The following is a 25532-nucleotide window of genomic DNA, read 5'->3' as shown; positions in this document are numbered from 1 at the left end:
GAGATAGTCAGTATATACCTGTATAGCAGAGTACAGAGAGAGAGATAGTCAGTATATACCTGTATAGCAGAGTGCAGAGAGAGAGATATTCAGTATATACCTGTATAGCAGAGTGCAGTGACTTGGCGAAGAGGCGTCTGTAATCAGCTCTGATATCCAACATGTCCACTTCACTACGACTCACCATCACTCTGATTAAGGTCTGGTCGTCAGTTCCACCGCCCTGCACACACACACACACACACACACACACACACACACACACACACACACACACACACACACACACACACACACACACACACACACACACACACACACACACACACACACACACACACACACACACACACACACACACACACACACACACAGTTCTAAAAACACATATCTAATATAGAATGATCTTCTTCGTAGTACGGAGAACATAGATTCTTACCTTCATCGAATAGTACAGAGTCTCTGCAAAGTAGGCTGGGACGCTTCTAGCACACTTTACTACAGAGGAGAGACAGAGGAAGGTAGAGAGGACAGATATGGAGAGAGGGGATAGAGAGAGAAAGAGAGACACAGAGAGAGAGAGACAAAGAGAGACAGAGAGAGACACAGAGAGACAGAGATGGAGGAAGAGAGAGACACAGAGAGACAGAGAGAGACACAGAGAGAGAGAGACAGAGAGAGAGAGAGAGACACAGAGAGAGAGAGAGAGAGAGAGAGAGACAGAGAGAGAGACAGAGAGAGAGAGACAGAGAGAGAGAGAGAGAGAGAGAGATAGAGAGACACACACAGAGAGACGGAGAAAGAGAGAGTCACAGAGAGACAGAGAGAGAGAGAGACACAGAGAGACAGAGAGAGAGAGAGTCACAGAGAGAGAGAGAGAGAGAGAGACACAGAGAGACAGAGAGAGAGAGAGAGACACAGAGAGACAGAGAGAGAATTAACAATTAACAAAAAAACAGAGCAAACTAGAATGCTATTTGGCCCTAAACAGAGAGTATACAGTGGCAGAATACCTGACCACTGTGACTGACCCAAACTTAAGGAAAGCTTTGACTATGTACAGACTCAGTGAGCATAGCCTTGCTATTGAGAAAGGCCGCCGTAGGCAGACATGGCTCTCAAGAGAAGACAGGCTATGTGCTCACTGCCCACAAAATGAGGTGGAAACTGAGCTGCACTTCCTAACCTCCTGCCCAATGTATGACCATATTAGAGAGACATATTTCCCTCAGATTACACAGATCCACAAAGAATTTGAAAACAAATCCAATTTTGATAAACTCCCATATCTACTGGGAGAAATTCCACAGTGTGCATCACAGCAGCAAGATTTGTGACCTGTTGCCACAAGAAAAGGGCAACCAGTGAAGAACAAACACCATTGTAAATACAACCCATATTTATGCTTATTTATTTTAACTTGTGTGCTTTAACCATTTGTACATTGTTACAACACTGTATATATATAATATGACATTTGTAATGTCTTTCTTGTTTTGAAACTTCTGTATGTGTAATGTTTACTGTTAATTTGTATTGTTTATTTCACTTTTGTGTATTATCTACCTCACTTGCTTTGGCAATGTTAACACATGTTTCCCATGCCAATAAAGCCCCTTGAATTGAATTGAATTGAGAGAGAGAGAGACAGAGAGAGAGAGAGACACAGAGAGACAGAGAGAGAGAGAGTCACAGAGAGAGAGAGAGAGAGAGAGATAGAGAGACACACACAGAGAGACGGAGAAAGAGAGAGTCACAGAGAGACAGAGAGAGAGAGAGACACAGAGAGACAGAGAGAGAGAGAGTCACAGAGAGAGAGAGACACAGAGAGAGAGAGAGAGAGACACAGAGAGAGAGAGAGAGAGAGAGAGACAAAGAGAGACAGAGAGAGAGAGACACAGAGAGAGACACAGAGAGAGACACAGAGAGACAGAGAGAGAGAGACAGAGAGAGACAGAGAGAGAGAGAGACAGAGAGAGAGAGCGAGAGAGACAGAGAGAGAGAGAGAGAGAGAGACACAGAGAGAGAGAGAGACAAAGAGAGACAGAGAGAGAGAGACACAGAGAGAGACACAGAGAGAGACACAGAGAGACAGAGAGAGAGAGACAGAGAGAGACAGAGAGAGAGAGAGACACAGAGAGAGACACAGAGAGAGAGAGATTATTATTATTGTTGTGATTGTGTGTGTGTGTGTGTGTGTGTGTGTGTGTGTGTGTGTGTGTGTGTGTGTGTGTGTGTGTGTGTGTGTGTGTGTGTGTGTGTGTGTGTGTGTGTGTGTGTGTGTGTGTGTGTGTGTGTGTGTGTGTGTGTGTGTGAGAGACTTACCCACAGCCAGTAGCAGGTCTCTCAGTCCTCCAGAAGTCTCTCTCTGAACACTCTCTTCCATCTCATACCCCGCCAGCTTCATGTACGCAGCAAACACTGATACACACACACACACACACGTCAATGTCACTGAGTGAGTGTGTGTTGATACCCTTTATAAACACAGATCTCTCTCACACACACACCTCTCCTCAGGTGTTCATCCCACACACACCTCTCCTCAGGTGTTCAGCCCCCACACACACCTCTCCTCAGGTGTTCAGCCCCCACACACACCTCTCCTCAGGTGTTCAGCCCCCACACACACCTCTCCTCAGGTGTTCAGCCCCCACACACACCTCTCCTCAGGTGTTCAGCCCCCACACACACACCTCTCCTCAGGTGTTCAGCCCCCACACACACACCTCTCCTCAGGTGTTTATCCCCCACACACACCTCTCCTCAGGTGTTCATCCCCCCCCACACACACCTCTCCTCAGGTGTTTATCCCCACACACCCCTCTCCTCAGGTGTTTATCCCCACACACACCTCTCCTCAGGTGTTCAGCCCCCACACACACCTCTCCTCAGGTGTTCATCCCCAACACACCTCTCCTCAGGTGTTCAGCCCCCCCACACACACCTCTCCTCAGGTGTTCAGCCCACACACACAACTCTCCTCAGGTGTTCATCCCCCCACACACACCTCTCCTCAGGTGTTTATCCCCCACACACACCTCTCCTCAGGTGTTTATCCCCCACACACACCTCTCCTCAGGTGTTCAGCCCCCACACACACCTCTCCTCAGGTGTTCATCCCCCACACACACCTCTCCTCAGGTGTTCAGCCCACACACACCTCTCCTCAGGTGTTCAGCCCCCACACACACCTCTCCTCAGGTGTTCATCCCCCCCCCACACACACCTCTCCTCAGGTGTTCAGCCCCCACACACCTCTCCTCAGGTGTTCAGCCCACACACACCTCTCCTCAGGTGTTCAGCCCACACACACCTCTCCTCAGGTGTTCAGCCCCCACACACACCTCTCCTCAGGTGTTCAGCCCCCACACACCTCTCCTCAGGTGTTCAGCCCCCACACACCTCTCCTCAGGTGTTCAGCCCACACACACCTCTCCTCAGGTGTTCAGCCCACACACACCTCTCCTCAGGTGTTCAGCCCCCACACACACCTCTCCTCAGGTGTTCAGCCCCCACACACCTCTCCTCAGGTGTTCAGCCCCCACACACCTCTCCTCAGGTGTTCAGCCCCCACACACAACTCTCCTCAGGTGTTCAGCCCACACACACCTCTCCTCAGGTGTTCAGCCCACACACACCTCTCCTCAGGTGTTCATCCCACACACACACCTCTCCTCAGGTGTTCATCCCACACACACACCTCTCCTCAGGTGTTCATCCCCCCCCCACACACCTCTCCTCAGGTGTTCAGCCCCCACACACACCTCTCCTCAGGTGATCAGCCCACACACACCTCTCCTCAGGTGTTCATCCCACACACACACACACCTCTACTCAGGTGTTCAGCCCCCACACACACCTCTCCTCAGGTGTTCATCCCACACACACACCTCTCCTCAGGTGTTCAGCCCCCACACACACCTCTCCTCAGGTGATCAGCCCACACACACCTCTCCTCAGGTGTTCAGCCCCAACACACACCTCTCCTCAGGTGTTCAGCCCACACACACCTCTCCTCAGGTGTTCATCCCCCCCCACACACACCTCTCCTCAGGTGTTCATCCCCCACACACACCTCTCCTCAGGTGTTCATCCCCCCCCACACACACCTCTCCTCAGGTGTTCATCCCCCCCCACACACACCTCTCCTCAGGTGTTCATCCCCCCCCCACACACACCTCTCCTCAGGTGTTCATCCCCCCCCACACACACCTATCCTCAGGTGTTCAGCCCCCCCCACACACACCTATCCTCAGGTGTTCATCCCCCCCCACACACACCTCTCCTCAGGTGTTCATCCCCCACACACACCTCTCCTCAGGTGTTCATCCCCCCCCACACACACCTCTCCTCAGGTGTTCATCCCCCCCCCCACACACACCTCTCCTCAGGTGTTCATCCCCCCCCACACACACCTATCCTCAGGTGTTCAGCCCCCCCCACACACACCTATCCTCAGGTGTTCATCCCCCCCCACACACACCTCTCCTCAGGTGTTCATCCCCCACACACACCTCTCCTCAGGTGTTCATCCCCCACACACACCTCTCCTCAGGTGTTCATCCCCCCCCACACACACCTCTCCTCAGGTGTTTATCCCCCACACACACCTCTCCTCAGGTGTTTATCCCCCCCACACACCTCTCCTCAGGTGTTCAGCCCCCCCACACACCTCTCCTCAGGTGTTCAGCCCCCCCACACACCTCTCCTCAGGTGTTCAGCCCCCCCACACACCTCTCCTCAGGTGTTCATCCCCCACACACAACTCTCCTCAGGTGTTCAGCCCCCCCACACACCTCTCCTCAGGTGTTCAGCCCCCCCACACACCTCTCCTCAGGTGTTCATCCCCCCCCACACACACCTATCCTCAGGTGTTCATCCCCCCCCACACACACCTCTCCTCAGGTGTTCATCCCCCACACACACCTCTCCTCAGGTGTTCATCCCCCCCCACACACACCTCTCCTCAGGTGTTTATCCCCCACACACACCTCTCCTCAGGTGTTTATCCCCCCCACACACCTCTCCTCAGGTGTTCAGCCCCCCCACACACCTCTCCTCAGGTGTTCAGCCCCCCCACACACCTCTCCTCAGGTGTTCAGCCCCCCCACACACCTCTCCTCAGGTGTTCATCCCCCACACACAACTCTCCTCAGGTGTTCAGCCCCCCCACACACCTCTCCTCAGGTGTTCAGCCCCCCCACACACCTCTCCTCAGGTGTTCAGCCCACACACACAACTCTCCTCAGGTGTTCATCCCCCCACACACACCTCTCCTCAGGTGTTTATCCCCCACACACACCTCTCCTCAGGTGTTTATCCCCCACACACACCTCTCCTCAGGTGTTCAGCCCCCACACACACCTCTCCTCAGGTGTTCATCCCCCACACACACCTCTCCTCAGGTGTTCAGCCCACACACACCTCTCCTCAGGTGTTCAGCCCCCACACACCTCTCCTCAGGTGTTCAGCCCCCACACACACCTCTCCTCAGGTGTTCATCCCCCCCCCACACACACCTCTCCTCAGGTGTTCAGCCCCCACACACCTCTCCTCAGGTGTTCAGCCCACACACACCTCTCCTCAGGTGTTCAGCCCACACACACCTCTCCTCAGGTGTTCAGCCCCCACACACACCTCTCCTCAGGTGTTCAGCCCCCACACACCTCTCCTCAGGTGTTCAGCCCCCACACGCCTCTCCTCAGGTGTTCAGCCCACACACACCTCTCCTCAGGTGTTCAGCCCACACACACCTCTCCTCAGGTGTTCAGCCCCCACACACACCTCTCCTCAGGTGTTCAGCCCCCACACACCTCTCCTCAGGTGTTCAGCCCCCACACACCTCTCCTCAGGTGTTCAGCCCCCACACACAACTCTCCTCAGGTGTTCAGCCCACACACACCTCTCCTCAGGTGTTCAGCCCACACACACCTCTCCTCAGGTGTTCATCCCACACACACACCTCTCCTCAGGTGTTCATCCCACACACACACCTCTCCTCAGGTGTTCATCCCCCCCCACACACCTCTCCTCAGGTGTTCAGCCCCCACACACACCTCTCCTCAGGTGATCAGCCCACACACACCTCTCCTCAGGTGTTCATCCCACACACACACACACCTCTACTCAGGTGTTCAGCCCCCACACACACCTCTCCTCAGGTGTTCATCCCACACACACACCTCTCCTCAGGTGTTCAGCCCCCACACACACCTCTCCTCAGGTGATCAGCCCACACACACCTCTCCTCAGGTGTTCAGCCCCAACACACACCTCTCCTCAGGTGTTCAGCCCACACACACCTCTCCTCAGGTGTTCATCCCCCCCCACACACACCTCTCCTCAGGTGTTCATCCCCCACACACACCTCTCCTCAGGTGTTCATCCCCCCCCCACACACACCTCTCCTCAGGTGTTCATCCCCCCCCCACACACACCTCTCCTCAGGTGTTCATCCCCCCCCACACACACCTATCCTCAGGTGTTCAGCCCCCCCCACACACACCTATCCTCAGGTGTTCATCCCCCCCCACACACACCTCTCCTCAGGTGTTCATCCCCCACACACACCTCTCCTCAGGTGTTCATCCCCCCCCCACACACACCTCTCCTCAGGTGTTTATCCCCCACACACACCTCTCCTCAGGTGTTTATCCCCCCCACACACCTCTCCTCAGGTGTTCAGCCCCCCCACACACCTCTCCTCAGGTGTTCAGCCCCCCCACACACCTCTCCTCAGGTGTTCAGCCCCCCCACACACCTCTCCTCAGGTGTTCATCCCCCACACACAACTCTCCTCAGGTGTTCAGCCCCCCCACACACCTCTCCTCAGGTGTTCAGCCCCCCCACACACCTCTCCTCAGGTGTTCATCCCCCCCCACACACACCTATCCTCAGGTGTTCATCCCCCACACACACCTCTCCTCAGGTGTTCATCCCCCCCCACACACACCTCTCCTCAGGTGTTCATCCCCCCCCACACACACCTCTCCTCAGGTGTTTATCCCCCACACACACCTCTCCTCAGGTGTTTATCCCCCACACACACCTCTCCTCAGGTGTTCATCCCCCCCCCCACACACCTCTCCTCAGGTGTTTATCCCCCACACACACCTCTCCTCAGGTGTTTATCCCCCACACACACCTCTCCTCAGGTGTTTATCCCCCACACACACCTATCATCAGGTGTTCAGCCCCCACACACACCTCTCCTCAGGTGTTTATCCCCCACACACACCTCTCCTCAGGTGTTCATCCCCCACACACACCTCTCCTCAGGTGTTCAGCCCACACACACCTCTCCTCAGGTGTTCAGCCCCCACACACCTCTCCTCAGGTGTTCAGCCCCCACACACAACTCTCCTCAGGTGTTCAGCCCACACACACAACTCTCCTCAGGTGTTCAGCCCACACACACCTCTCCTCAGGTGTTCAGCCCCCACACACACCTCTCCTCAGGTGTTCAGCCCCCACAAACAACTCTCCTCAGGTGTTCAGCCCCCCCACACCTCTCCTCAGTTGTTCATCCCCCACACACACCTCTCCTCAGGTGTTCAGCCCACACACACCTCTCCTCAGGTGTTCAGCCCCCACACACCTCTCCTCAGGTGTTCATCCCACACACACACCTCTCCTCAGGTGTTCATCCCACACACACACCTCTCCTCAGGTGTTCATCCCCCCCCACACACCTCTCCTCAGGTGTTCAGCCCCCACACACACCTCTCCTCAGGTGATCAGCCCACACACACCTCTCCTCAGGTGTTCATCCCACACACACACCTCTACTCAGGTGTTCAGCCCCCACACACACCTCTCCTCAGGTGTTCATCCCACACACACACCTCTCCTCAGGTGTTCAGCCCCCACACACACCTCTCCTCAGGTGATCAGCCCACACACACCTCTCCTCAGGTGTTCAGCCCCAACACACACCTCTCCTCAGGTGTTCAGCCCACACACACCTCTCCTCAGGTGTTCAGCCCCCACACACCTCTCCTCAGGTGTTCAGCCCCCACACACACCTCTCCTCAGGTGTTCAGCCCCCCCACACACCTATCCTCAGGTGTTCATCCCCCCCCACACACACCTATCCTCAGGTGTTCAGCCCCCCCCACACACACCTATCCTCAGGTGTTCAGCCCCCCACACACACCTCTCCTCAGGTGTTCATCCCACACACACACCTCTCCTCAGGTGTTCAGCCCCCACACACACCTCTCCTCAGGTGATCAGCCCACACACACCTCTCCTCAGGTGTTTATCCCCCACACATCTCTCCTCAGGTGTTCATCCCCCCCCACACACACCTCTCCTCAGGTGTTCATCCCCCCCCACACACACCTATCCTCAGGTGTTCAGCCCCCCCACACACACCTATCCTCAGGTGTTCATCCCCCCCCACACACACCTCTCCTCAGGTGTTCATCCCCCACACACACCTCTCCTCAGGTGTTCATCCCCCCCCACACACACCTCTCCTCAGGTGTTCATCCCCCCCCACACACACCTCTCCTCAGGTGTTCATCCCCCCCCACACACACCTCTCCTCAGGTGTTCATCCCCCCCCCACACACACCTCTCCTCAGGTGTTCATCCCCCCCCACACACACCTCTCCTCAGGTGTTCATCCCCCCCCACACACACCTCTCCTCAGGTGTTTATCCCCCACACACACCTCTCCTCAGGTGTTTATCCCCCACACACCTCTCCTCAGGTGTTCAGCCCCCACACACACCTCTCCTCAGGTGTTTATCCCCCACACACACCTCTCCTCAGGTGTTCATCCCCCACACACACCTCTCCTCAGGTGTTCATCCCCAACACACACCTCTCCTCAGGTGTTCAGTGCTCCTGTTCCCCAGGATGGTGATGAACTGTTCTTCATCGGTCCCAAACTTCTTCTCTCCTGCAGAGAACAAAGTCTACACACACACACACACACACACACACACACACACACACACACACACACACACACACACACACACACACACACACACACACACACACACACACACACACACACACACACACACACACACACACACACACACACACACACACATTGACTTTACATTGGAGGTCAAATACATTGTTGCTTAACTGAAATTGACTTGACCTGATTTGACCTGATTTGACCTGATTTGACCTGATTTGTGTATTTTGGTTTGATTCTGTATATCACCACCTGTTGTAAATACACATCATTCTGTACAGGACCGTATTCTTATTGGCAGACTCAACAGCCTTGGCTTGTCAAATTACTGCCTCGCCTGGTTCACCAACTACTTCTCAGATAGAGTTCAGTGTGTCAAATCGGAGGGCCTGTTGTCCGGACCTCTGGCAGTCCCTATGGGGGTGCCATGGGGTTCAATTCTCGGGCCGACTCTTTTCTCTGTATACATCAATGATGTCGCTCTTGCTGCTGGTGATTCTCTGATCCACCTCTACGCAGACGACACCATTCTGTATACTTCTGGCCCTTCTTTGGACACTGTGTTAACTAACCTCCAGACGAGCTTCAATGCCATACAACACTCCTTCCGTGACCTTAAATGCTAGTAAAACTAAATGCATGCTCTTCAACCGTTGTCCGCCCGACTAGCATCACTACTCTGGACGGTTCTGACTTAGAATATGTGGACAACTACAAATACCTAGGTGTCTGGTTAGACTGTAAACTCTCCTTCCAGATTCACATTAAGCATCTCCAATCCAAAATTAAATCTAGAATTGGCTTCCTATTTCGCAACAAAGCCTCCGTTCACTCATGCTGCCAAACATACCCTCGTAAAACTGACCATCCTACCGATCCTCGACTTCGGCGATGTCATTTACAAAATAGCCTCCAACACTCTACTCAGCAAATTGGATGCAGTCTATCACAGTGCCATCCGTTTTGTCACCAAAGCCCCATATACTACCCACCACTGCGACCTATATGCTCTAGTCGGCTGGCCCTCGCTACATATTCGTTGCCAAACGTACTGGCTCTAGGTCATCTACGAGTCTTTGCTAGGTAAAGCCCCGCCTTATCTCAGTTCACTGGTCACGATAACAACACCCACCCGTAGCACGCGCTCCAGCAGGTATATCTCACTGGTCATCCCCAAAGCCAACACCTCTTTGGCCGCCTTTCCTTCCAGTTCTCTGCTGCCAATGACTGGAACGAATTGCAAAAATCTCTGAAGTTGGAGACTTTTATCTCCCTCACCAACTTTAAACATCAGCTATCTGAGCAGCTAACCGATTGCTGCAGCTGTTACATAGCCCATCTGTAAATAGCCCACCCAATCTACCTACCTCATCCCCATATTGTTTTTATTTACTTTCTGCTCTTTTGCACATCAGTATTTCTACTTGCACATCATCATCTGCTCATCTATAACTCCAGTGTTAATTTGCTAAATTGTAATTACTTCGCTACTATGGCCTATTTATTGCCTTACCTCCTCACGCCATAGAAACTCTATAGAAAGGGGATGTAGCTCAGTGGTAGAGCGCATGCTTCGCATGTATGAGGTCCTGGGTTCAATCCCCAGCTTCTCCATTTTAAATTGTTGCATTGACCCAACTCCTACAGAATGTTGAACTTCTAAGCAGGAAACAGAGATGTGCTAAATAATTTGGTTTTGTAATCTGAAGAATATGCGTTCTATCCCTGTTCGTACATTTATAGAACAGAAGTGGCATGCCATTTGCACACACTGTATATAGACTTTCTTTTTCTTCTATTGTGTTATTGACTGTACGCTTGTTTATTCCATGTATAACTCTGTGTTGTTGTTTGTGTTGCACTGCTTTGCTTCATCTTTATCTTGGCCAGGTCGCAGTTGTAAATGAGAACTTGTTCTCAACTAGCTTACCTGGTTAAATAAAGTTGAAATAAAAAATAAATAAGAAAATATGACCACTAGATGGCAGCATTCAACACTTCTGGGTATCACTATCAACACACCTTCTGTCTCTGTCTCTCTCTCACACGCTTACACACACACGCTAACACAAGGGGTGCCTGTGTGGGGAGTGTTATTTTACACATACCCATCACACACACACTTTGTCACACAGCCCTGAGCAGAACATGTCAAATAAGTCAATGTGACTGAGCAGTAAATCTGATTGCTACACTGATACACACGTGATTCTCAAACTAACTCTCTCTCTCTCTCACACACACACACACACACACACACACACACACACACACACACACACACACACACACTCTCTCTTACCTGTGCATCAGTCTCTATGTTCCCCTCCTGTACCCCCTGCTGTCTGCTGGCCTGAGAGGAGAGAGAGCACATTCATGTCCCACACATCTGTCAGATCTATGTCCCACACATCTATAATTGTTAGATCTATGTCCCTCAGATCCATGTCCCACACATCTATATCTGTCAGATCTTTGTCCCACACATCTATATCTGTCAGATCTATGTCCCACACATCTATATCTGTCAAATCTATGTCCCACACATCTATATCTGTCAGATCTTTGTCCCACACATCTATATCTGTCAGATCTATGTCCCACACATCTATATCTGTCAGATCTATGTCCCACACATCTATATCTGTCAAATCTATGTCTTACACATCTATATCCGTTATATATATGTCCCACATATCTATATCTGTCAGATCTATGTCCCACACATCTATATCTGTCAAATCTATGTCTTACACATCTATATCTGTCATATCTATGTCCCATATATCTATATCTGTCAGATCTATGTCCCAGATATCTATATCTGTCAGATCTATGTCTGACATCAAAACCATAAAATAACACCAAAAAAGTGTTAAACAAATCAAAATATATTTGAGATTCTTCAAAGTAGCCACCCTTTGCCTTGATGACAGCTTTGCACACTCGTGGCATTCTCTGAACCAGCTTCACCAGGAATGCTTTTCCAACAGTCTTGAAGGAGTTCCCACATATGCTGAGCACTTGTTGGCTGCTTTTCCTTCACCCTGCGGTCCAATTCATCCCAAACCATCTCAATTTAGTTGAGGTCAGGTGATTGTGGAGGCCAGGTCATCTGATGCAGCATTCCATCACTCTCCTTCTTGGTCAAATAGCCCTTATACAGCTTGAAGGTGTGTTGGGTCATTGTCCTGTTGAAAACAAATGAAAGTCGTGCAAACCAGATGGATGGCGTATCGCTGCTGAATGCTGTGGTAGCCATGCTGGTTAAGTGTGCCTTGAATTCTAAATAAATCACTGACAGTGTCACCAGCAAAGCACCCCCACACCATCACACCTCCTCCTCCATGCTTCACGGTGGGAACCACACATGTGGAGATCATCCATTCACCTACTCCGCGTCTCACAAAGACATGGCGGTTTGAACAAAAAATCTCAAATTTGAAAAACAAATCTCAGACCAAAGAACAGATTTCCACCAGTCTAATGTCCATTGCTCGTGTTTCTTGGTCAAAGCAAGTCTCTTCTTATTATTGGTGTCCTTTAGTAGTGGTTTCTTTGTAGCAATTCAGCCATGAAGACCTGATTCACTCAGTCTCCTCTGAACAGCAGAGGTAACTCTGGGTATTCCTTTCCTGTGGCGGTCCTCATCAGAGCCAGTTTCAACATAGCACTTGATGGTTTTTGCGACTGCACTTGAAGAAACTTTCAAAGTTTCTTGAAATTTTCCCGATTGACTGACCTTCATGTCTTAAAGTAATGATGGACTGTCGTTCTTGCCATAATATGGTGTTTTACCAAATAGGGCTATCTTCTGTATACACCCCTACCAGGTCACAACACAACTGATTGACTCAAACGCATTAAGAAGGAAAGAAATTCCACAAATTAACTTTTAACAAGGCACACCTGTTAATTGAAATGCATTCCAGGTGACTACCTCATGAAGCTGGTTGAGAGAATGCCAAGAGTGTGCAAAACTGTCATCAAGGCACTTTTTTGGTTACTACATGATTCCAAGTGTGTTATTTCATAGTGTTGATGTCTTTATTCTACAATGTAGAACATAGTAAAAATAAAGAAAAACCCTGGAATGAGTAGGAGTGTCCAAACTTTTGACTGGTACTGTATATATACCAGATCTATGTTCCTTTGACCTCTGACCCCTAGGCCCTGACCTCTGACCCCTAGGCCCTGACCTCTGACCCCTCACCTGTAGCAGGATGACCAGCAGTCTCCTGAAGTGGCCTGACGTGTCTCCTGTTACATCCTCCTCCAGGTTCTTATTATACTCTGGAACACACACAGACAATCAGTGAGTCAGTGCGTCTGTGTGTGTGTGTGTGTGTGTGTGTGTGTGTGTGTGTGTGTGTGTGTGTGTGTGTGTGTGTGTGTGTGTGTGTGTGTGTGTGTGTGTGTGTGTGTGTGTGTGTTACCCTGGCGATAGGCAGCAGTGTGTGTGTGTGTGTTACCCTGGCGATAGGCAGCAGTGTGTCTGTGTGTTACCCTGGCGATAGGCAGCAGTGTGTCTGTGTGTTACCCTGGCGATAGACAGCAGTGTGTCTGTGTGTTACCCTGGCGATAGGCAGCAGTGTGTGTGTGTGTGTTACCCTGGCGATAGGCAGCAGTGATGTCCTTAATCTGCTGGGTCGTTCTAGAAGACAGGATCTCAATCAGCACCTTCTCATCGGTCCCCGCCCCCTACACCGTGACATCACACACAGTCACTATGACATCACACCGTCACTCACAGGATATGACATCACTAGTCCTTGGTCAAATACCTTGATGGCGTTCCGTAGTGATGTCACATCGTAGAGGATGGGGGGAGTCATCAGAGCCACTACCAGAGTCTCAAACTTTCCTCCCAGTTCACCCTGCAGATCACCTACCAGGTCCTGGAGGGAGGGAGGGAGGGAGGGAGGGAGGGAGGGAGGGAGGGAGGGAGGGAGGGAGGGAGGGAGGGAGGGAGGGAGGGAGAGAGAAAGATGGAGGGAGGGTTGTGTTATGGTTGTGTTGTGGTTGTAGATTACATTAGATGGGTTTATTAGTCACATGCACAGGGTCACAGATGTAATTACAGGGTACAGTGACATTATTATGCTCTAAGCTCCAACAGGTCCAAAACAGACAAGGGAACGAGACAATAATAATAATAATTCCACATTTACAACTGTAGCAATGATAAATGTCCATTGGGGGGTGGGGGGGTGGGGGGGGGGGGTGGGGGGGCTGAGAAGTGAATGAAACAATCATTAAAAATAATAATACATATTTACATATTTACAACTGTGTTTGTGTTATGGTTGTATTGGGGTTGTATTGGGGTTGTGTTGGGGTTGTGTTGGGGTTGTATTATGGTTGTATTGGGGTTGTATTGGGGTTGTATTGGGGTTGTATTGGGGTTGTGTTATGGTTGTATTGGGGTTGTATTGGGGTTGTGTTGGGGTTGTGTTATGGTTGTATTGGGGTTGTGTTATGGTTGTATTGGGGTTGTATTGGGGTTGTGTTGGGGTTGTATTGGGGTTGTGTTATGGTTGTATTGGGGTTGTATTGGGGTTGTGTTGTGTTTGTATTGGGGTTGTGTTGTGTTTGTGTTATGGTTGTATTGGGGTTGTATTGGGGTTGTATTGGGGTTGTATTGGGGTTGTGTTATGGTTGTATTGGGGTTGTGTTGGGGTTGTATTGGGGTTGTATTGGGGTTGTATTGGGGTTGTATTGGGGTTGTGTTGTGTTTGTGTTATGGTGTTTAGGGATGATATCATTTCACTTTTCGAATAGTGTCTTTTTTTAATTATATAAACTCAGCAAAAAAAGAAACGTCCCTTTTTCACAGTCATGAAAACTTAGGACACTAAAGAGGCCTTTCTACTGACTCTGAAAAACACCAAAAGAAAGATGCCCAGGGTCCCTGCTCATCTGCGTGAACGTCCCTTAGGCATGATGCAAGGAGGCATGAGAACTGCAGATGAGGCCAGGGGAATAAATTGCAATATCCGTACTGTGAGACGCCTAAGACAGCGCTACAGGGAGACAGGACGGACAGCTGATCGATCCTCGCAGTGGCAGACCGCGTGTAACAACACCTGCACAGGATCGGTACATCCGAACATCACACCTGCGGGACAGGTACAGGATGGCAACAACAACTGAATCCACCATTCCTCCATCTTGGCTCTCCCCCCACCAGTGGTTTGAATCCACCATTCCTCCATCTTGGCTCTCCCCCCACCAGGGTGATGAATCCACCATTCCTCCATCTTAGCTCTCCCCCCACCAGTGTAATGAATCCACCATTCCTCCATCTTGGCTCTCCCCCCACCAGTGGTTTGAATCCACCATTCCTCCATCTTGGCTCTCCCCCCACCAGTGGTTTGAATCCACCATTCCTCCATCTTGGCTCTCCCCCCACCAGGGTGATGAATCCACCATTCCTCCATCTTGGCTCTCCCCCACCAGTGTGATGAATCCACCATTTCTCCATCTTGGCTCTCCCCCCACCAGGGTGATGAATCCACCATTCCTCCATCTTGGCTCTCCCCCCACCAGTGTGATGAATCCTCCATTCCACCATCTTGGCTCTCCCCCCACCAGGGTGATGAATCCACCATTCCTCCATCTTGGCTCTCCCCCCACCAGGGTGATGAATCCACCATTCCTCCATCTTGGCTCTCCCCCACCAGGGTGATGAATCCACCATTCCTCCATCTTGTCTCTCCCCCCACCAGGGTGATGAATCCACCATTCCTCCGTCTTGGCTCTCCCCCCACCAGGGTGATGAATCCACCATTCCTCCATCTTGGCTCTCCCCCCACCAGGGTGATGAATCCACCATTCCTCCATCTTGGCTCTCCCCCCACCAGGGTGATGAATCCACCATTCCTCCATCTTGGCTCTCCCCCCACCAGTGGTTTGAATCCACCATTCCTCCATCTTGGCTCTCCCCCCACCAGTGGTTTGAATCCACCATTCCTCCATCTTGGCTCTCCCCCCACCAGGGTGATGAATCCACCATTCCTCCATCTTGGCTCTCCCCCACCAGTGTGATGAATCCACCATTCCTCCATCTTGGCTCTCCCCCCACCAGGGTGATGAATCCACCATTCCTCCATCTTGGCTCTCCCCCCACCAGTGTGATGAATCCTCCATTCCACCATCTTGGCTCTCCCCCCACCAGGGTGATGAATCCACCATTCCTCCATCTTGGCTCTCCCCCCACCAGGGTGATGAATCCACCATTCCTCCGTCTTGGCTCTCCCCCACCAGGGTGATGAATCCACCATTCCTCCATCTTGGCTCTCCCCCACCAGGGTGATGAATCCACCATTCCTCCATCTTGGCTCTCCCCCCACCAGTGGTTTGAATCCACCATTCCTCCATCTTTGCTTACCCCCCACCAGGGTGATGAATCCACCATTCCTCCATCTTGGCTCTCCCCCACAAGGGTGATGAATCCACCATTCCTCCATCTTGGCTCTCCCCCCACCAGTGTGTTGAATCCACCATTCCTCCATCTTGGCTCTCCCTCCACCAGGGTGATGAATCCACCATTCCTCCATCTTGGCTCTCCCCCCACCAGTGGTTTGAATCCACCATTCCTCCATCTTGGCTCTCCCCCCACCAGGGTGATGAATCCACCATTCCTCCATCTTGGCTCTCCCCCCCACCAGGGTGATGAATCCACCATTCCTCCATCTTGGCTCTCCCCCCACCAGGGTGATGAATCCACCATTCCTCCGTCTTGGCTCTCCCCCCACCAGGGTGATGAATCCACCATTCCTCCATCTTGGCTCTCCCCCCACCAGGGTGATGAATCCACCATTCCTCCATCTTGGCTCTCCCCCCACCAGGGTGATGAATCCACCATTCCTCCATCTTGGCTCTCCCCCCACCAGGGTGATGAATCCACCATTCCTCCATCTTGGCTCTCCCCCCACCAGGGTGATGAATCCACCATTCCTCCATCTTGGCTCTCCCCCCACCAGTGTGATGAATCCACCATTCCTCCGTCTTGGCTCTCCCTCACCAGGGTGATGAATCCACCATTCCTCCATCTTGGCTCTCCCCCACCAGGGTGATGAATCCACCATTCCTCCATCTTGGCTCTCCCCCCACCAGTGTGTTGAATCCACCATTCCTCCATCTTGGCTCTCCCCCCACCAGTGTGATGAATCCACCATTCCTCTGTCTTGGCTCTCCCCCACCAGGGTGATGAATCCACCATTCCTCCATCTTGGCTCTCCCCCACCAGGGTGATGAATCCACCATTCCTCCATCTTGGCTCTCCCCCACCAGGGTGATGAATCCACCATTCCTCCATCTTGGCTCACCCCCCACCAGGGTGATGAATCCACCATTCCTCCATCTTGGCTCTCCCCCCACCAGGGTGATGAATCCACCATTCCTCCATCTTGGCTCTCCCCCCACCAGGGTGATGAATCCACCATTCCTCCATCTTGGCTCTCCCCCCACCAGTGGTTTGAATCCACCATTCCTCCATCTTGGCTCTCCCCCCACCAGTGGTTTGAATCCACCATTCCTCCATCTTGGCTCTCCCCCCACCAGTGGTTTGAATCCACCATTCCTCCATCTTGGCTCTCCCCCCACCAGGGTGATGAATCCACCATTCCTCCATCTTGGCTCTCCCCCCACCAGTGGTTTGAATCCACCATTCCTCCATCTTGGCTCTCCCCCCACCAGGGTGATGAATCCACCATTCCTCCATCTTGGCTCTCCCCCCACCAGTGGTTTGAATCCACCATTCCTCCATCTTGTCTCTCCCCCCACCAGGGTGATGAATCCACCATTCCTCCATCTTGGCTCTCCCCCCACCAGGGTGATGAATCCACCATTCCTCCATCTTGGCTCTCCCCCCACCAGGGTGATGAATCCACCATTCCTCCATCTTGGCTCTCCCCCCACCAGGGTGATGAATCCACCATTCCTCCATCTTGTCTCTCCCCCCACCAGGGTGATGAATCCACCATTCCTCCATCTTGGCTCTCCCCCACCAGTGTGATGAATCCACCATTCCTCCATCTTGGCTCTCCCCCCACCAGGGTGATGAATCCACCATTCCTCCATCTTGGCTCTCCCCCCACCAGTGTGATGAATCCTCCATTCCACCATCTTGGCTCTCCCCCCACCAGGGTGATGAATCCACCATTCCTCCATCTTGGCTCTCCCCCACCAGGGTGATGAATCCACCATTCCTCCATCTTGGCTCTCCCCCCACCAGTGGTTTGAATCCACCATTCCTCCATCTTTGCTTACCCCCCACCAGGGTGATGAATCCACCATTCCTCCATCTTGGCTCTCCCCCACAAGGGTGATGAATCCACCATTCCTCCATCTTGGCTCTCCCCCCACCAGTGTGTTGAATCCACCATTCCTCCATCTTGGCTCTCCCTCCACCAGGGTGATGAATCCACCATTCCTCCATCTTGGCTCTCCCCCCACCAGTGGTTTGAATCCACCATTCCTCCATCTTGGCTCTCCCCCCACCAGGGTGATGAATCCACCATTCCTCCATCTTGGCTCTCCCCCCCACCAGGGTGATGAATCCACCATTCCTCCATCTTGGCTCTCCCCCCACCAGGGTGATGAATCCACCATTCCTCCGTCTTGGCTCTCCCCCCACCAGGGTGATGAATCCACCATTCCTCCATCTTGGCTCTCCCCCCACCAGGGTGATGAATCCACCATTCCTCCATCTTGGCTCTCCCCCCACCAGGGTGATGAATCCACCATTCCTCCATCTTGGCTCTCCCCCCACCAGGGTGATGAATCCACCATTCCTCCATCTTGGCTCTCCCCCCACCAGGGTGATGAATCCACCATTCCTCCATCTTGGCTCTCCCCCCACCAGTGTGATGAATCCACCATTCCTCCGTCTTGGCTCTCCCTCACCAGGGTGATGAATCCACCATTCCTCCATCTTGGCTCTCCCCCACCAGGGTGATGAATCCACCATTCCTCCATCTTGGCTCTCCCCCCACCAGTGTGTTGAATCCACCATTCCTCCATCTTGGCTCTCCCCCCACCAGTGTGATGAATCCACCATTCCTCTGTCTTGGCTCTCCCCCACCAGGGTGATGAATCCACCATTCCTCCATCTTGGCTCTCCCCCACCAGGGTGATGAATCCACCATTCCTCCATCTTGGCTCTCCCCCACCAGGGTGATGAATCCACCATTCCTCCATCTTGGCTCTCCCCCCACCAGGGTGATGAATCCACCATTCCTCCATCTTGGCTCTCCCCCCACCAGGGTGATGAATCCACCATTCCTCCATCTTGGCTCTCCCCCCACCAGGGTGATGAATCCACCATTCCTCCATCTTGGCTCTCCCCCCACCAGTGGTTTGAATCCACCATTCCTCCATCTTGGCTCTCCCCCCACCAGTGGTTTGAATCCACCATTCCTCCATCTTGGCTCTCCCCCCACCAGTGGTTTGAATCCACCATTCCTCCATCTTGGCTCTCCCCCCACCAGGGTGATGAATCCACCATTCCTCCATCTTGGCTCTCCCCCCACCAGTGGTTTGAATCCACCATTCCTCCATCTTGGCTCTCCCCCCACCAGGGTGATGAATCCACCATTCCTCCATCTTGGCTCTCCCCCCACCAGTGGTTTGAATCCACCATTCCTCCATCTTGTCTCTCCCCCCACCAGGGTGATGAATCCACCATTCCTCCATCTTGGCTCTCCCCCCACCAGGGTGATGAATCCACCATTCCTCCATCTTGGCTCTCCCCCCACCAGGGTGATGAATCCACCATTCCTCCATCTTGGCTCTCCCCCCACCAGGGTGATGAATCCACCATTCCTCCATCTTGGCTCTCCCCCCACCAGGGTGATGAATCCACCATTCCTCCATCTTGTCTCTCCCCCCACCAGGGTGATGAATCCACCATTCCTCCATCTTGGCTCTCCCCCCACCAGGGTGATGAATCCACCATTCCTCCATCTTGGCTCTCCCCCCACCAGGGTGATGAATCCACCATTCCTCCATCTTGGCTCTCCCATCACCAGGGTGATGAATCCACCATTCCTCCATCTTGGCTCTCCCCCCACCAGGGTGATGAATCCACCATTCCTCCATCTTGTCTCTCCCCCCACCAGGGTGATGATTCCACCATTCCTCCATCTTGTCTCTCCCCCCACCAGGGTGATGAATCCACCATTCCTCCATCTTGGCTCTCCCCCCACCAGGGTGATGAATCCACCATTCCTCCATCTTGTCTCTCCCCCCACCAGGGTGATGAATCCACCATTCCTCCATCTTGGCTCTCCCCCCACCAGGGTGATGAATCCACCATTCCTCCATCTTGGCTCTCCCCCCACCAGTGGTTTGAATCCACCATTCCTCCATCTTGTCTCTCCCCCCACCAGGGTGATGAATCCACCATTCCTCCATCTTGGCTCTCCCCCCACCAGGGTGATGAATCCACCATTCCTCCATCTTGTCTCTCCCCCCACCAGGGTGATGAATCCACCATTCCTCCATCTTGGCTCTCCCCCCACCAGGGTGATGAATCCACCATTCCTCCATCTTGGCTCTCCCCCCACCAGGGTGATGAATCCACCTTTCCTCCATCTTGTCTCTCCCCCCACCAGGGTGATGAATCCACCATTCCTCCATCTTGGCTCTCCCCCCACCAGGGTGATGAATCCACCATTCCTCCATCTTGGCTCTCCCCCCACCAGGGTGATGGATCCACCATTCCTCCATCTTGGCTCTCCCCCCACCAGGGTGATGAATCCACCATTCCTCCATCTTGGCTCTCCCCCCACCAGGGTGATGAATCCACCATTCCTCCATCTTGGCTCTCCCCCCACCAGGGTGATGAATCCACCATTCCTCCATCTTGTCTCTCCCCCCACCAGGGTGATGAATCCACCATTCCTCCATCTTGGCTCTCCCCCCACCAGGGTGATGAATCCACCATTCCTCCATCTTGGCTCTCCCCCCACCAGTGGTTTGAATCCACCATTCCTCCATCTTGGCTCTCCCCCCACCAGGGTGATGAATCCACCATTCCTCCATCTTGGCTCTCCCCCCACCAGGGTGATGAATCCACCATTCCTCCATCTTGGCTCTCCCCCCACCATATGGTCCGTTCGGATGTTAGAATAACCATCCCTAGTTGTATTGTTGTTGTGGTTGTGTTGTGGTTGTGTTGTGGTTGTATTGTGGTTGTTTTGTGGTTGTGGTTTTATTGTGGTTGTATTGTGGTTGTGTTGTGGTTGTGTTGTGGTTGTATTGTGGTTGTGGTTTTATTGTGGTTGTATTGTGGTTGTGTTGTGGTTGTGTTGTGGTTGTATTGTGGTTGTGGTTTTATTGTAGTTTTATTGTGGTTGTATTGTGGTTGTGTTGTGGTTGTGTTGTGGTTTTATTGTGGTTGTGTTGCGGTTGTGTTGTGGTTGTATTGTGGTTGCATTGTGGTTGTGTTGTGGTTGTATTGTGGTTGTGGTTGTATTGTGGTTGTATTGTGGTTGTGGTTGTATTGTGGTTGAATTGTGGTTGTGGTTGTATTTCTGTTGTATTGTGGTTGTATTGTGGTTGTGGTTGAATTGTGGTTGTGGTTGTGTTGTGGTTGTATTGTGGTTGTGGTTGTATTTTGGTTGTATTGTGGTTGTGGTTGTATTGTGGTTATATTGTGGTTGTGGTTTTATTGTGGTTGTATTGTGGTTGTGGTTGTATTGTGGTTATATTGTGATTGTTGTTGTATTGTGGTTGTATTGTGGTTGTATTGTGGTTGTATTGTTGTTGTGGTTGTATTGTGGTTGTGGTTGTATTGTGGCAATATTGTGGTTGTATTGTGGTTGTGGTTGTGTTGTGGTTGTATTGTTGTTGTATTGTGGTTGTATTGTGGTTGTATTGTGGTTGTATTGTTGTTGTGGTAGTATTGTTGTTTTAGTTGTATTGTGGTTGTGGTTATATTGTGGTTGTGGTTGTATTGTGGTTGTATTGTGGTTGTATTGTGGTTGTATTGTGGTTGTGGTTGTATTGTGGTTATATTGTGGTTGTGGGTTTTATTGCAGTTGTGGTTCTATTGTGGCAATATTGTGGTTGTATTGTGGTTGTGGTTGTGTTGTGGTTGTATTGTGGTTGTATTGGGGTTGTGGTTTTATAGTGGTTGTGGTTGTGTTGTGGTTGTATTGTGGTTGTATTGTGGTTGTATTGTGGTTGTATTGTGGTTGTGGTTGTGTTGTGGTTGTATTGTGGTTATATTGTGGTGGTGCTTTTATTGCAGTTGTGGTTGTATTGTGGTTGTGTTGTGGTTGTGTTGTGGTGGTATTGTGTTTGTGGTTTTATTGTGGTTGTATTGTGGTTGTGGTTGTATTGTGGTTTTATTGTGGTTGTGATTGTATTGTGGTTGTATTGTGGTCGTGGTTGTATTGTGGTTGTATTGTGGTCGTGGTTGTATTGTGGTTGTATTGTGGTTGTGGTTGTATTGTGATTTTATTGTGGTTGTTGTTGTATTGTGGTTAAATTGTGGTTGTATTGCGGTTGTGGTTGTGTTGTGGTTGTGTTGTGGTTGTATTGTGGTTGTATTGTGGTTGTGTTGTGGTTGTATTGTGGTTGTGTTGTGGTTGTACTGCGGTTGAATTGCGGATGTGTTGCGGTTGTGTTGTGGTTGTATTGTGGTTGTATTGTGGTTGTATTGTGGTTGTATTGCGGTTGTGGTTGTGTTGTGGTTGTATTGTGGTTGTATTGTGGTTGTATTGTGGTTGTGTTGTGGTTGTATTGTGGTTGTGTTGTGGTTGTATTGTGGTTGTGTTGTGGTTGTGGTTGTATTGTGGTTGTGTTGTGGTTGTATTGTGGTTGTGGTTGTATTGGGGTTGTATTGTGGTTGTATTGTGGTTGTATTGTGGTTGTGGTTGTATTGTGGTTGTATTGTGGTTGTGGTTGTATTGTGGTTGTATTGTGGTTGTGGTTGTATTGTGGTTGTATTGTGGTTGTGGTTGTATTGTGGTTTTGTTGTGTTTGTGGTTGTATTGTGGTTGTGGTTGTATTGTGGTTGTGGTTGTATTGTGGTTGTATTGTGGTTGTGTTGTGGTTATATTGTGGTTGTATTGTGGTTGTGTTCTGACCTTGCCATGCAGGGTCTTGTATGCAGCTTTGATCTGCTGTCTCTGGCTGTTGCTACGAGACGTCAACAACTTCATGATGGAATCCTCATCGGTTCCTATGGCAACAACAAACACCATAGTCAAATCTTTGGTGCCATGGTTACTCCCTCAGTTTGCATAATATTCAGACCAACCACACCACTGACCCAGTCCCTTCATGGCCTTGTAGAGGGTCGCTGCATCTTGGTTGGCGTTGAAGTTTCCACTGGCTTTCACACTGCCTCGACCAGCCTATCAGAGAACAGACACATAGGAGGACCCTGGGTAATGTAGTTCAGGGTAGACCAGAGAGGACTGTGGGTAAAGTAGTTTAGGGTAGACCAGAGAGGACTGTGGGAATGTAGTTCAGGGTAGATCAGAGAGGACTGTGGGTAAAGTAGTTCAGGGTATATCAGAGAGGATTGTGGGTAATGTAGTTCAGGGTAGACCAGAGAGGACTGTGGGTAATGTAGTTCAGGGTAGACCAGAGAGGACTGTGGGTAATGTAGTTCAGGGTAGACCAGAAAGGACTGTGGGTAATGTAGTTCAGGGTAGACCAGAGAGGACTGTGGGTAAAGTAGTTTAGGGTAGACCGGAGAGGACTGTGGGTAATGTAGTTCAGGGTAGACCAGAGAGGACTGTGGGTAATGTAGTTCAGGGTAGACCATAGATGACTGTGGGTAATGTAGTTCATGGTAGACCAGAGAGGACTGTGGGTAATGTAGTTCAGGGTAGACCAGAGAGGACTGTGGGTACAGTAGTTTAGGGTAGACCAGAGAGGAATGTGGGTAACGTAGTTCAGTGTAGACCAGAGAGGACTGTGGGTAATGTAGTTCAGGGTAGACCAGAGAGGACTGTGGGGGTAATGTAGTTCAGGGTAGACCAGAGATGACTGTGGGTAATGTAGTTCAGTGTAGACCAGAGCGGACTGTGGATAAAGTAGTTCAGGGTAGAACAGAGAGGACTGTGGGTAAAGTAGTTCAGGGTAGACCAGAGAGGACTGTGGGTAATGTAGTTCAGGGTAGACCAGAGAGGACTGTGGGTAAAGTAGTTCAGGGTAGACCAGAGAGGACTGTGGGTAAAGTAGTTCAGGGTAGACCATAGATGACTGTGGGTAATGTAGTTCAGGGTAGACCATAGATGACTGTGGGTAATGTAGTTCAGGGTAGACCAGAGAGGACTGTGGGTAATGTAGTTCAGGGTAGACCAGAGAGGACTGTGGGTAATGTAGTTCATGGTAGACCAGAGAGGACTGTGGGTAAAGTAGTTTAGGGTAGACCAGAGAGGACTGTGGGTAATGTAGTTCAGGGTAGACCAGAGAGGACTGTGGGTACAGTAGTTTAGGGTAGACCAGAGAGGAATGTGGGTAACGTAGTTCAGTGTAGACCAGAGAGGACTGTGGGTAATGTAGTTCAGGGTAGACCAGAGAGGACTGTGGGGGTAATGTAGTTCAGGGTAGACCAGAGATGACTGTGGGTAATGTAGTTCAGTGTAGACCAGAGCGGACTGTGGATAAAGTAGTTCAGGGTAGAACAGAGAGGACTGTGGGTAAAGTAGTTCAGGGTAGACCAGAGAGGACTGTGGGTAAAGTAGTTCAGGGTAGACCAGAGAGGACTGTGGGTAATGTAGTTCAGGGTAGACCAGAGAGGACTGTGGGGGTAATGTAGTTCAGGGTAGACCAGAGATGACTGTGGGTAATGTAGTTCAGTGTAGACCAGAGCGGACTGTGGATAAAGTAGTTCAGGGTAGAACAGAGAGGACTGTGGGTAAAGTAGTTCAGGGTAGACCAGAGAGGACTGTGGGTAATGTAGTTCAGGGTAGACCAGAGAGGACTGTGGGTAAAGTAGTTCAGGGTAGACCAGAGAGGACTGTGGGTAAAGTAGTTCAGGGTAGACCATAGATGACTGTGGGTAATGTAGTTCAGGGTAGACCATAGATGACTGTGGGTAATGTAGTTCATGGTAGACCAGAGAGGACTGTGGGTAAAGTAGTTTAGGGTAGACCAGAGAGGGCTGTGGGTAATGTAGTTCAGGGTAGACCAGAGAGGACTGTGGGTAATGTAGTTCATGGTAGACCAGAGAGGACTGTGGGTAAAGTAGTTTAGGGTAGACCAGAGAGGACTGTGGGTAATGTAGTTCAGGGTAGACCATAGATGACTGTGGGTAATGTAGTTCATGGTAGACCAGAGAGGACTGTGGGTAATGTAGTTCAGGGTAGATCAGATAGGACTGTGGATAATGTAGTTCAGGGTATACCAGAGAGGATTGTGGGTAATGTAGTTCAGGGTAGACCAGAGAGGACTGTGGGTAATGTAGTTCAGGGTAGACCAGAGAGGACTGTGGGTAATGTAGTTCGGGGTAGACCAGAGAGGACTGTGGGTAATGTAGTTCAGGGTAGACCAGAGAGGACTGTGTGTAATGTAGTTCAGGGTAGACCAGAGAGGACTGTGGGTAATGTTGTTCAGTGTAGACCAG

The 25532-nt window shown here is 51.1% G+C and overlaps 1 protein-coding gene and 1 non-coding gene across 2 annotated transcripts in view; one reads left to right on the top strand and one right to left on the bottom strand.

Annotated features, from left to right (window-relative positions):
* The window catches only part of LOC129841923 (annexin A5-like), a 42078-nt gene that overhangs the window by 3984 nt on the left and 12562 nt on the right, over positions 1 to 25532 (bottom strand). The window contains exons 2-11 of the mRNA XM_055910293.1: positions 23226 to 23310; positions 23041 to 23135; positions 13726 to 13839; positions 13552 to 13642; positions 13155 to 13234; positions 11244 to 11294; positions 8834 to 8927; positions 2326 to 2421; positions 440 to 498; positions 101 to 223 (exon numbers count right to left, since the gene is read on the bottom strand). Of these exons, the coding sequence (XP_055766268.1) occupies positions 101 to 223; positions 440 to 498; positions 2326 to 2421; positions 8834 to 8927; positions 11244 to 11294; positions 13155 to 13234; positions 13552 to 13642; positions 13726 to 13839; positions 23041 to 23135; positions 23226 to 23310 (888 nt within the window). The remainder of the gene's footprint in view (positions 1 to 100; positions 224 to 439; positions 499 to 2325; positions 2422 to 8833; positions 8928 to 11243; positions 11295 to 13154; positions 13235 to 13551; positions 13643 to 13725; positions 13840 to 23040; positions 23136 to 23225; positions 23311 to 25532) is intronic.
* Positions 10484 to 10555, top strand: trnaa-cgc (transfer RNA alanine (anticodon CGC)). The gene has a single exon. It is a non-coding gene; the product is annotated as a tRNA-Ala (tRNA).

This window comes from Salvelinus fontinalis, unplaced genomic scaffold (assembly GCF_029448725.1).
Source record: "Salvelinus fontinalis isolate EN_2023a unplaced genomic scaffold, ASM2944872v1 scaffold_0003, whole genome shotgun sequence".
Lineage (NCBI taxonomy): Eukaryota > Metazoa > Chordata > Actinopteri > Salmoniformes > Salmonidae > Salvelinus > Salvelinus fontinalis.
Note: the sequence above shows the minus strand (reverse complement) of the source record. Positions and strands in the feature narration are given on the sequence as shown.